Raw genomic sequence first — 12,763 nt, forward strand, 5'->3', positions numbered from 1 at the left:
CCTAGAGATCTGGAGTGGAGCCTGAGACTTTGCATTTTTAACAAGCTCTGGGTGATGCTGAAGTTGCTGGTCTGGGGACCACACTTGGAGAACCACTTCTCCAGGCCAGCATTTATCTGGGGCAGGAATCCTTCTTTAGCCCCTAACAGGTGGTCACCCATCTTTATTACTTCATGGGAAATCTTGTTTCCTTCGCTGTTCCTTTGCTGGACAGTTCTGTTAATGAGAAAGCCCTTTCTTGCAATGGGCAGACATATCTCTCCCTAAAACTTCTCAGCTTGGTCTAAGCCCCATGAACTTTACAAATAGTCTGATATACTTCTATATACTCAGTTTTCATGAGGATCGAATCCATGAATTTGGTTCAACTCTCAATCCCAGAGATTGAAGAAGGCAAGAAGTTCGGGTGGCCAAGTAGAATGAGTGTTGTTTACTCACCCATGTCCCTACAAGACTCATCTTTGTCACCTAGCGCCTGGCAGAGTCCATGTCACAGACTCAGAGCTCAGTAAAAGTTGGGTGAATAAGTGGTTTAGGCCAATATTTTATAGCTTTGCTGGCTTATCCTCATGTTGTAAGTGTAGAGATTGCTATTAAATAATTATCAGCAAAGTTGGCCAGCAAACTTTCTGCAGTATGGTCCCTGGACCCCTGATGTCAGAGCCACCTAGGCTGCTTGTTGAAAATGCATCTTCCAGGGCCCCACACCAGGCCATTCCATTTTGATTTATATGCACCCAAAGGTTTGAGAACTGCTTTCAATTAATACTGTATTGATTTAATTGGCACCTTCTGGCCTCATTAAGAATTTGGGGCAACTTAAAATATTAGCATGGGGTAAAGGTACACAGAGGTTCATTATACTGTTCTCTCTCCTTTTATGTATATTTAAAAATTTCCATAATAACATTTAAACAGCATAGGTAACAGGAGAGCAAAGGCAAGCATGATGTACTTCTTCGTCAAATACTCCTTTGGGAGGGCAGAGCCATCAGTTAAAGAGATAACTTGGGTATCTACAAGTGTCTGTGGTCTCCATGGCTAAGAAGAGATGATACCTTGATGTCATTAGAGCTGACAACTGAAGCTCGGCCAAAGCTCGTTGAACTGTCCTGGAACAGCATTTCTCAAATTTTACTGTGTGCTCAAGTCACCTTGGGATCTTACTAAGATGCAGATTATGGCTCAGTAGGGCTGCAAAGGGGCCTGAGATTCTGCATGTCTAACCAGCTCCCCAGGTGATGCTGAGACTGCTGATTCAGGGACCACACTTGGAGCAACAAGGTCCTAGAAGATCCAGCTTTAATCTCCAAAAGAATAAGTTATAAACTGTGACAAGAGGGATCAGATTATCATAGAAATTGTTTCTGGTCCTGACCCATTTCTCCTGGAATCAGCAGGTTTAATCCTTTCCACAACCCAGGGCTATCCACCTCATCCACTGAGGAAAGGCTTCCTGTCTGTCCTGACAGACTAATTTCTTGCCTCCGTGCTTTGCCACTCCTAGTTCAGGCATTTCCTTCTCCTCTCCACCTCCTTCCCCAGGGTACTCATTTCTGTCAATCAGACAAAAGTGGGTATGGCCTGAATCCCAGAATTAAAGTGCACAGAGCCAGTGTCTACCAATCCAAGGAGGTCTAAAATCTATGGCCCAAATCAGTTGGCTTCCTTCTTCTCACACACCACGTTTGCTGAGATAATTTACGGGGAACCATGAGTTGTGGTGGGAGGAACAGACTCTGGAGTTTCAGACCTGAGTGTGAGTCCCAGCTCCATCACATGCTGGCCACACAACCTGGGGCAACTTACCTTCCATACCTACTTCTGCGCCACTAAAATGGGATGACAACACTGACCTCACAGAATTGCTCATTCTGCAATATTTAATGAGTACCTGCTATGTGTCTAGTCCTATGCTGTGCCTGGTGATATAGAGATGAAAGATACACATAGTTCCTGCTTCTAAGGAACTCACAGTTGATGTTGGGACGCAACTCCTCTCTGGGCCTCCATATTCTCAGCTGTAGGATGGGGATGAGAGCCTCTGCCCAGCCTCCAATAGGAGGCTGCTGTGAAGCTCCAGCAAGTTAGTGGATGGACAAGACTGACTGCCTAACCACGATATAAATATAAGCTGATGTTACTGTCATTTACAAAGTTTTGAAGTCTTCTGGCAGGTAATAAATACTTAAGTGTTTTTTCTTGGGGGAAGAGCAACTACTGAGCAGAGGACTCTGAAGTACTGTGGATGTGGAGCCAATTCTGCTGATGGACTTAAGCAACTTATGTTACCATGGGAGGCAATAAACACAGGCCACTTACCTTCCAAAGGAACCCGTGACCACATTATCTGGGTTCCAGGCTCCCCAGAAATAGGGCAAGTAGAAGGGCAAAGCCAGTAGGGCTACAAATGGGCCTGAGATTTAGGCTCCTTTGGGGGTCTTGTGGTTTTTATGGTTATTTTTTTCAACCTGTTGGCCCATTAGCTAATGAGTGCCACCTCCTGTAAGTAGGCAGAAGGGCACCTTGGCAAATGGGGCCAGTGGAAAATCCCCTTCCATTTAAAGTTAAGCAGCCTTGAACAGAGTTTTTTTGTTTTTTTTTGTTTTTGTTTTGTTTTTAGTTTTTGGCATAGAGGTGGTGGGGGTGGTGGGGATCTCTAGAGCAAAGTAGGAAAAAAAAAACCTGTGGTGTAGAATAAAAACTGGGTTCTTTCCCATCTGTCTATTATTTTAGAGAAGTCAGGCAAAATAAACCAATATTTTTTTAGCAGCTTCTATTAACCAAGCAGAGCACAGAGAATTCCAAGTTGACTCATTTAAGCCTCAGCAATATAGGTTCTATTAACCCCATTTAACAGATGGGTAAACTGAGGATTTAAAGAGATATGAAGTGCTTGCCCAATATCGCACAGCTGAGTGGGTCGGGGAAGGCTTCCTGGAAGAAATGGTCTTAGAGCAGTGGTTTTCAACTGAGGGTGATTTTGTCCTCCAGGGCAGGGGTCCCCAACTGCCAGGCCGCGGACTAGTACAGTCCGTGGTCTGTTCGAAACTAGGCCACGCAGCAGGAGGTGAGCAGTGGGCGAGCAAGTGAAGCTTCACCTGTATTTGCAGCCCCTTCCCTAGCATCACTGCCTCCTCTCCACCTCATATCATCAGGCATTAGATTCTCATAGGAGCACTGGTCCTTGGTGCCAAAAGGTTGGGGACTGCCGCTCCAGGGGATGTTTAGCAATGTCTGGAAACATTTTTAGTTGTCACAAACTGAAGGAGGGGATGCTTCTGACATATAGTGAGTACAGGCTAGAGATGCAGCTCAACATCCTACAACACACAGGATAGCTCACCACAACAAAGAATTATCTGGCCCGAAATGTCAATAGTACTAACATTAAGAAGCCTTGCATTAGAGTTGAGCCTTAAAAGGACAGGTTGGATTTCATACGTGGAAGAGATGATGAGAAGGAGCAGAGAGGTATCAGAGTCTTTTGAGGAGGAGTCCACTTTGGCTAATGTGGAAAGACTGGCAGCCGTGACTGGAAAGGTAGGTCAGGAGAGATGACAGGTATCATTAAATGCTGTGCTAAGAAGCTGGTCCTGTGGTTTTTAAGCAGAGAAAAAATATCATCAAATTTTACGTTAGGAATCATTCTCAGAGATTTCTGGATGATGAGTTAGACAGCAGTAAGATTAGGTGGCAGGAGGACTACTTAGGAGAGGATGAACATAAGAGTGATTGCCAGGCTAGCAGTTGTACTCAGCTCTAAGTTCACTCTGAGTGCCTGATCATGAGGCTGCCAGTACAGCTAATACGTCAGCTGCAGCAGTGGAAGTCATAGTATCCAAACAAGGAAAGAGAAGGTCCTGCTCTATTCACACTGCAGCTAGAGGCAGGAGCTGTGATGAAAAGGGCAGAAGTGAGAGACAGCTTGAGGGTGAGTGGGTCAAAGAACCTCAAGTATTACACCCACCTATCTGGAGCAAAAATCTGGAGGAAGCCTGGAGAGATGGGCCAGTTCACTAAGGACCTGGTAGGCCACACTGAGGAGTTTGGGATTTATCCTGAGGATAATAGGGAGCCATTGAAATATCTAAACAGGAGAGTGACATGGTCAAATTTGCATTTTGGAAAGAACACTCTGGTGGAAAATAATTAGAAGAGGGAAATTGTTTAGACTCGAGCAGAAGTTCTTAAATGTTGGCATGTGTTAGAATCATCTAGAAGGCTGTTCAAATAGATTGGTGGGCCCCATTCCTGGTCAGTCTAGGGTGGGGCCTGAGAATTTGCATTATTAACAAACTCTCAGGTGATGCTGACACTGCTGGTCTGGGCAGCACACACTTAAAAGAACTATTTCTCGAGACCCTTGCCTAAGTGTGGTCCAGGCACCAGCAGCCTTGGCATCCTGAGAACTAGCTAGACTCAGTGCCACCCTAGACAGACTAAATCAGAATCTTCCTTTAACGAGGCCCCTGAGTGATTCATTTGCCCATTACAGTTTGAGGAGCACTGGTTTTTTGGTCTGTCTTACACTGACGAGCCAAGGTCTAGGAGTCAGGAGCTGCAGGCTTCAGTTCTGGATTAACCACTAATTCCTACGTAATCTCATGCATTTACCCATAGTAGGAAACTGGGCCAAATTATGACCAAGGGCTCCTCTATCTGGGGCCTACAGTTAAAAGGAGGGGGAGGTGGTATTTAGTCTGTAGGAAGTATATGCCATGGTTTCAAAGTCCAGTGCCTGGCCTTCCTCTTGCAGATGGCTGGGCTTTTAAGAACAACGTGAAAATCAGGAACCACCGGAACCTCCAGGAACGCCTGCAGGCAGCCCGTATGCTGCTGGACAGAAGCCCCCAGTGCCCTGTGGTGGTGGACACAATGAAGAACCAGAGCAGCCACCTCTACGCGGCACTGCCTGAGAGGCTCTATGTGCTCCAGGAGGGCAGGATCCTCTACAAGGTGGTAACCAGCCTCCCTAGGGGCCAGGGTTCCAGAGAGGGCAAAGGGCAAAGAGAGGGCTTTGTATCAGGCTGATCTGGATTCAAATCACTGCCCAGCCATTTACCAGCCATATGACCATGAGCAAGTCTTCCTCTCTTGGAGCTTCAGTTTCTTCTTCTGCAAAATGGAGATGTTGACCCCCATGTCATAGGGGACGAAATAATGTACAGGAAAAGTCCCTAACATTTAGACTGGAGCTGCAGCCTCCTGGCTGCTTTCTGAACCCAGAAGACTGCCCCAGCCCTGGTTTAGTTTAAAGCTGAGCATTGAAGAATGTTGTTCCTATTTTACAAATAATGCTCAGAGAGGGCAATTGACTTGCCCAAGGTCACACTGAACAAGGTTCTGATTTCGATTCTAAATCCTCTGGATGGAATGAATCAGGAGTGGGAGGGTCTAAAGCAGCTAATGTCTGAAGCAGGCCTGAACCTGGAGGGGTTGCAGGAGGCCAGAAGAGAACAAACCTTGCAGTTCAGAGCTGGAAATGCCGAAACAGGAATTCAAGGCAGGAATTGAGTCCAGCCTTCCTCTCATGGCTTCCAGCCTGGCCAGCACGAGGGACATAATCACAACCTCTGACCCCTTTGACACTATTGGCTCCCCAAGAAGGCAGAAACTAAGTTTTATAGATGATGAAGGGATTTCCAGTCTTGGAGAGTACACGATGCCCATTTATGTGGATGCTCCTTTGCCCAGACATCAAGCTAGCCCTATGTATGCGGGGGAAATAAGCAACAACATGCAGATGAATCCCCAGGGTGCCAAGGGTCACAGTACAAGGATTCAGGTCCTTCTTTTCCCTTCCTCTGAGAAATGGCTCTAAGATGACCAGATGGCATGAGTGAGGCAAACTGGGCACTGAGTCCCTACCCTGGGTTAGGCCCTGTGCAAGTACTAGAAACCCAAAAAATGAATTAACAATGGTCCAAATTTTACTTCACAGCCTAGGACCCAAGTGCTATGAGACTTCAAAGCAGGGGTCAGAAAACCTTTCCTGTAAAGGGCCCGGAAGTAAATATTTTCGAATTTGTGGACCACCCCCCCTAAAAAAAATAGGTAAACAAAATGGTGTGGAGGCATCAGAACAGATTTAGCTTTCAGACTGTTAGTTTTCCAACCCCTGGAGGAAGGTAGGCCTTTCAGAGGAAGTGACAATTGCTTGCATGGTGAGTGAAAATTATCGCAAATATTGGGAAGAGGGTGGGCAAAGGCACTGAGGCAAGTGAGGGCAGGGCGTGAATGGACAATTGCGGGCATTGGGCTACAAGGATCTGGCCTTCATCTTTGGGCAAAGGAGAGCCGTTGTAGAGTTTTGAGCAGGGTAGATGCACGATCAGATCCTTATTTTGGAAAGATCACTGGCTACTGGGTGAAGAATGGACTGGAGGGAGCAAGGGAGCAGAGGACTGGGGATTGTCGGGAGGCGTAGTAGCTGCCCAAGTAGGAGATGAAGATAGCTGAACTAGGGCAGTGTCAACAGAGAGGCAGAGGTGCTTCTGATGTGGAATGGAAAGTACTTGATGTGAGGGGCGAAGATAAGGCCAGTTTGAAGTTCTGATTATGGAAAGAAAGCTTATTTGTATAGACCCCTTTCTCTTTTTGAACTCTCTTAACTTTACCCCCTCTGGTTTTCCTACTTCTCTGTCCAGTCTTCCCACTAAATGTTGGTGCCATCCCATACACTGTCCCTGGGTGATCTCACCTACCTCATGGTTGCATCTACCACTGATTATACCACCCTGATCACTCCCACAGAGATATCACTAGGCCAGGTCTCCTGCAAGTCAGAAATCTGGGAATGCTGATTCGTTTCTTTTGCAGGGTAAACCTGGCCCTTGGAACTATCATCCAGAGGAAGTTCATGCTGTTCTGGAAAAGCTCCACAGTTAATCTGGACAGATCTCCCAGTTCTAGGTGACCAACAGGAAGACTTCTCAAGGCCTGGCTCTCCCCACAACCTAGCTGGCTTTTACTTCTTGATCTGTGTCCACAGTCGAATCACTAGCTCAGCTTTTTCCGATCTAAGCAAATAATTGTGATAATCAGAAAATGAAGCAGCAAGTGAGCTGAGTGTTAAAGAATGGACAACTCCACACTGCCTCCGCTGTGGAGGTCTCGTGCACTTACCCTGCGCGATGTCGCAGAGTGTGAGAGCAGTCGCATTCCACAGGCGTACTTCTCCTGTCACTCTAATACCAAGTGGTGAGATATGGCATCCTTCATATCAGGTTAATGCATTTTACCAAATTTTCCATTTATGGAATTGATGATTTAAGATACTAAATTGGTTTTTAGAACCAAGCATAGGGAGAACTCCAGATGTTTAGAGAGGAAGGAGGAAATGGAAGAGGAGAGAGTAGGGATGGGAGGAGACAGTAAAGATGGTAATCCTTTCCTTGACAAAAGACTGAAACCAGTCAGTGGTGATGGTAATGAGGGGTGAGTTTCCATGGTAACACCTCCACTTCTACCGTAGAAAAGGAGGAGACTCACTTCACGATCATTAAATATATTTTTCAAAGAAATCTAGCTCTCTGTACCCTGGAATCTTCCTCTATCTTTACTTATCAACAAAGTCACTTGGAGGATTGGCTTCCCAAATACTTTATATCCTTAATCAAACTAGACAACAGGCACAAGCAAAGCTGTCATCAGTTATATAAGAGCTCATATCTGAAATTCTGTTTCTCTGACTTTTTTGCAAGTCTCCTAATGGTCATTTGTGTTTAGTTATATCAGCCTAATGGATATCATTGCTATTCATCTGTTTTAACTCTGCTTCTTTTCATATTTGTTTATGACGGCCACAGCTTAAAGTACACACAGCTGTGACTTGATTTGAAAAAAATATATATTTTAAGATGCAGCAAGTTAATACAGAATGATTAAAATATATCAGCCTATTAGGGATGGCTTCAGTGTGATCTTTACATTTTCTTTTCCAATCTGCATCAGCCTGTTCTATCTTTTATTACACCCCAATGTACAGTAATCTGATCAGCAAAATTACCATATGCTGGAAGGGCCTCATTTGATGGAAAGAACACTCAGTCTCTAAGTGTTACGTGTCAAATACATGAACTCCTGCTAGAGAATTTTTCACATTGGAATCAAAGTACCTTCACTATATGACATAAAAGAATGGACTTGGGAGGCACTTTTCTACATGAAAACATTCTCCTGGGCTTTGCTATAGTTGCTACAATGTTATTATTACTGTGCTATTTTATCCTTTTTTAAAAATAGCTACCATTAGTCATCTATCAGACACAGGCACTTTCAGATGGGTTATCTCATTTAAACTCTATACATCTCAAAGAAGAGATTATTATCCCCATTTTACAGATGAGGAAATCAAGACTCAGCATTAACTAACTTGTGGAGGGTCTCAGAATTAATAAGTAACAAGCTGAGATTCAAACCCCATCTCTAACTTTAAGGCTAGAGTCCTGGCTCTACTTGCCAGCTATGTGACTTTGGTTAAGCTGCTTTGATATCATGAACTATAAAGTAGGGGTATCAATAGTGCCAACTCCATCGAGAGGATTCATGAGTAAAGCACTCAGAAACTGTGCCTGGCTTAGAAAAAATACCATGGAAGTATTGACAATTATTAGTATTATTATTATTGTTCCCCAACTACCTCTTTGGGCTCCCTTTTTAGGGGGTGGGAGATGGAAAGAAGACAAGACAGTAGGGACACAATAAAAATTCTTTATCCTGCCAAAGAAACTGACCAATACCAGCATGAGTCTGCGAGGGAATACTGAGAATGAGCAGTTGTGAAAATGATGGAACTAAAACACAGTTGAGCACTGTCCCGCCTAAGTTCCACAAAAGGAGAGAGCTTATAAGACCACGCTCATCTGAATCACTTCTGACTCCTCCAACTGATGTCTATAAATGCACAGAAACCTCCCAGTTTCTAACAAATAATAGCAGGTGGAACTGTGTTTTCAGAATAAAATAGACCTCAAGTGTTCCAGTTCAATTCTCTTCAATTTAATGCATCAGGCTTTAATTAAGCAGATTCTTTTCTGGGTGCTGAGTGATGCAAAGATGGACAAGGTCCAGCTATTGTCCTTCAGCAGTTTAACCTCGTGGGAGCCCAAATGTACGCTGCGATGACCATAATTCAAGTGGGAATATGATGGGTTAGAGCTGAGGGAGAGACTAAATGTTCAGTGACTACAGAGGAAAGAGCAATCCCTCTGAGCTGGGTGGATCTGGGAAAGCTTTATGGAGGTGGTGGCCTTTGGGCTTGGTCTTCAAGGATGCCCAGAACTTCCATAATTTGGGATGAGAACATGGAGAACATGGGGAGGGAGAAGGGCATTTAAGTGGAGAAAACTACATTGGCAAAGGTGGAAAAAAGAACATGTGCAAGGGACTGCAGGAAGTTGGGGCTCAATTCTAATTCATGATGGAGAAGGACTTTTCTCTTTGAAGGTGACCTTTCTGGGTCTGGATAGCAAGAATGAACCCATTCTGCTTAGCTAACATTATAAACTATTGGTAAGTGAAAGAAGCTTGTTAATATGTACTGTCCAGCTCTGAGTACAGTTTGCAGTCAACATCAATTTGAAAGAAATATTTCATAACAACATGTCTGTCTGCTTTACGTGAGAGGTTTTTTCCCCCAGTTCACCTGTTCTTCAAGGGTGATGCCCCTTGCAGTACCTAGCTTTATGTGGGGCGAGGAGCCTACAACCCATTCTGGCAGACAAAAGACATTGCCTTGTGTGCCTGGCAGGAGGCCTAGGAAACCAAAGCTCCAACTATCAGGAATTAACAGATGTCCCCAGAAACGATCTGCTGCTTTTAATGCTATTCGCCTCCCTTGAGTCAGGCTCTCAATTTGTTCCTGGCCATAGGCAACATATTTCATTTCTGGCAAGCTCAGCCATTAATTTAAAAAGGTGTATTAAAGTATTTTATCCAGCGTTGTTGGGTGTTTGCTTGAGGAAGGATTCCAGGATACCTAACAAGTCATATAGATTACATCATTATAAGTCTCAAGTAGTTTTTCAAGAAGGGCACATGGATCCTGTGTTCCATGAAGTCTCACATGCTTACTAATGCCAATCTGTAGTCTTTACCCCTGCAGGACACTTGCCTGGGTTTCAGATTATTATCTTTCAATCTCTTTACCTCAGAGATTTGTGGACACTGCTCCACTGTTATCTAGCAGTAAAGAGAGAAGTCTGAGGCCGGCTTAATTTATTTCTCCTGGCACTTGCATTTATTCTGCCTCGAAATCTATCAGATTCTTTCTTTATACTTGAAGTTCAGTAACTTCACCGAGACACATTCCAGTGTTTTATATAAAAAATTCCTGGACTAATGCTATGGTCTGAATGCTTGTGTTCCCCCCCACCACCCCAAATTCATATGCTAAATCCTAAAGCTCACCATGATAGTATTAGGAAGTGGGGCCTTTGGCAAGAGATTAGGTCATGAGGGCACAGTCCTAATGAGCACAATGAATGCTCTTATAAAAGAGGACCCAGAGAGCTAGCATGCCCCCTTCCACCACGTGAGGATAGACGTCTGCAGCCCAGAAGAAGGCCCTCCCTTGACCTTGCTGACACCCTGATCTTGGACTTCCAGCCTTCAGAACTGTAAGAAATAAATTTCTGTTGTCTATAAGTCACCCAGTCTACAGTAGCCCAAATGGATTAAGGCAAATACTAATATCCTCTTTTGATCCTAAGATTTAGATTTTGTTTTTAATTTCAGGGACATTTTCTTCTGTTGCCTCGAATATCTTTTCTGTTGTATTTTGTCCTATTTTCTTACTCGGGAACAATAATTATGGGTATGTTGAATCCCTTTTAATTCCATAACTATTATCTTCTCTATAACTATTTTTAATCTTTTTTTCTATTCCATTTTGTGATTTTTCTCAAGGTTTCTCCTCTGATCCTGATTCTCCTTAAATTGGGTTTATTATTGTACCCAATATAGTTTGTTGGTTCTCACCTATTCCCACTCTTCCATACTCTCCTCTGGATTTCAGGCAGCTGGAAGCCTGAAAACTGAATTTTCCAGAATCTTCTGTCAGCACTTTCTTGTTAGGTTCTACCAATAGGAAGCACAGTGGGAGATTACAAAGTGGATGGAAGGGAAAAGCTATTTTTTCCAGTACTGGCTGTAGCGATCACAGGTGACTGTGCACTGTAGCAGCTTTGGTATCACTAGCCATGGTGATGGGGTAGTTTCTGTTCAGAGGCAGCAATGGTGCCTCCAAGGGTCAATACTGAGTGTGGATCATGGGCTCTAGCTCTGGGTTACATTCCCATCTCCTGTTTGTTTTCCCAGCCTTTTCAACGCTCTGTAACAAATTCTTTGCATTATTTCTCTCACTGCTTTGAATATATATCTAAATTGATTACAGTTTTCCTAAATGAACACTGACTACAATTCCCACCATCATCCTTTTGGTTCTTATGTACTTTTACCTCTGAAAGTTTTACTTTTCTCTTCCATTTATTTTCTTAGTTCTGCCAGCTAACTTTTCATCTTCTATGTCTTATAATTTTTTCTTTAAATCCTTGTATCTCTCTTTCGAGCTCTGCCCTTTTGAGCAATTAATATGGGTGTCTCAATTCTCGATGTATTCTTTGTGTAATTTCTCTTACAACAAATGTTCTGTACCTGCCTTGTTTTTATTTTCTCCCCCCATCCTTGTTGTAATTCCTAGTCATAATTCTCTAGGTATAGTGGTTCTCAAACTTTGGCATGCATCAAAATCACCCGGAGGGCTTATTAAAACAAAGATTCATGGGTCCTATTCCAGAGTTTCTGATTCAACAGACCTGGGGTTGGGCTAGGGAATTTGCATTTGTAACAAGTTCTCAGATGAGGCTGATACTGCTACTCCAGAGACCATACTTTGAGAACCACTGCTGTTGGTGCTCTGTCCAGACCCCCTTTACCAAGTCAATGTATCCATTTGCCAGCTGCTATGTTGACTGCTAATAGCTCACAGAATCCCCTTCTCTGAAAATTGCCCTAAATGACAGGAGCTACCTTACCCAGAAATGCCTGAGAGTTTATGTTCCCGTGAGGGTGACCCACAGCCAACAAATGATGGATTTGGGGAGTACAGAGGCTTGGTCCTTGCCTCAAGGTCAGGGAATATACCTCTCTGGTAACACTCATGCTCTAGAATTCTCTGTGAGGTCAGGCTGAGACTAAACTTCAGCTGAAGCCATATCTTTAACTTACCTTCTCCCATGCCCTATCCTGCTTCCTGAGAGCACTCCCTCAATAAAATCACTCCTACAAGAATTTCTGTGTCAGGCTGTTTATAGAGAACTTGACTTAAGCAGTCCCTTTCTGTATCTTTTCTGATTATTCTTTTCTTAATGGGGCTTGTTATTTCCTGAAACATACTATAGAAGGATGAGAAGTAAGCTGGGGCAATCTGAGACTTTCATTTAGGTTAGTTGTTTTGAATGCCCTCTTATTAAGTTTATTACTTCCTTTGCAATGGGGCTCCTAGAAATCCCCTTCAATCTCACTCTTTCTGCTTTGGCTGCCTTCTCACCACCTGCTATGAAATGAATTGTGCCCAACCCCCTCCAAATTCATATATGGAAGCCCTAAGCCCTGATGTGACTGTATCTGGAGGTAAGGCCTATACGGACATAATGAAAGTTCAAGGAGGTCATAAGGCTAGGGCCCTGATACAACTGGATCAGTGTCCTTTTAAGAAGAGACACCAGAGTGCACATGCTTTTTCCCTCCCCATATGCAC

The 12,763-nt window shown here is 43.8% G+C and overlaps 2 protein-coding genes across 5 annotated transcripts in view; one reads left to right on the plus strand and one right to left on the minus strand.

Moving 5' to 3' along the window:
• The window catches only part of DIO1 (iodothyronine deiodinase 1), a 19,970-nt gene extending 12,063 nt beyond the window's left edge, over positions 1 to 7,907 (plus strand). For 3 of the 4 annotated variants that reach the window (XM_015595155.2, XM_025052128.1, XM_006919223.3), the window contains 2 exons: positions 4,760 to 4,959; positions 6,823 to 7,907. In XM_015595155.2, coding sequence (XP_015450641.1) covers positions 4,760 to 4,959; positions 6,823 to 6,891 — 269 coding nt within the window. In that variant the 3' untranslated portion in view covers positions 6,892 to 7,907. The remainder of the gene's footprint in view (positions 1 to 4,759; positions 4,960 to 6,822) is intronic. The other variant, XM_015595156.2, reaches the window with a different exon arrangement.
• The window catches only part of HSPB11 (heat shock protein family B (small) member 11), a 44,847-nt gene that overhangs the window by 8,155 nt on the left and 23,929 nt on the right, over positions 1 to 12,763 (minus strand). The gene's annotated exons all lie outside the window — the stretch shown is intronic.

The sequence above is a fragment of the Pteropus alecto genome, unplaced genomic scaffold (genome assembly GCF_000325575.1).
Source record: "Pteropus alecto unplaced genomic scaffold, ASM32557v1 scaffold25, whole genome shotgun sequence".
NCBI lineage: Eukaryota > Metazoa > Chordata > Mammalia > Chiroptera > Pteropodidae > Pteropus > Pteropus alecto.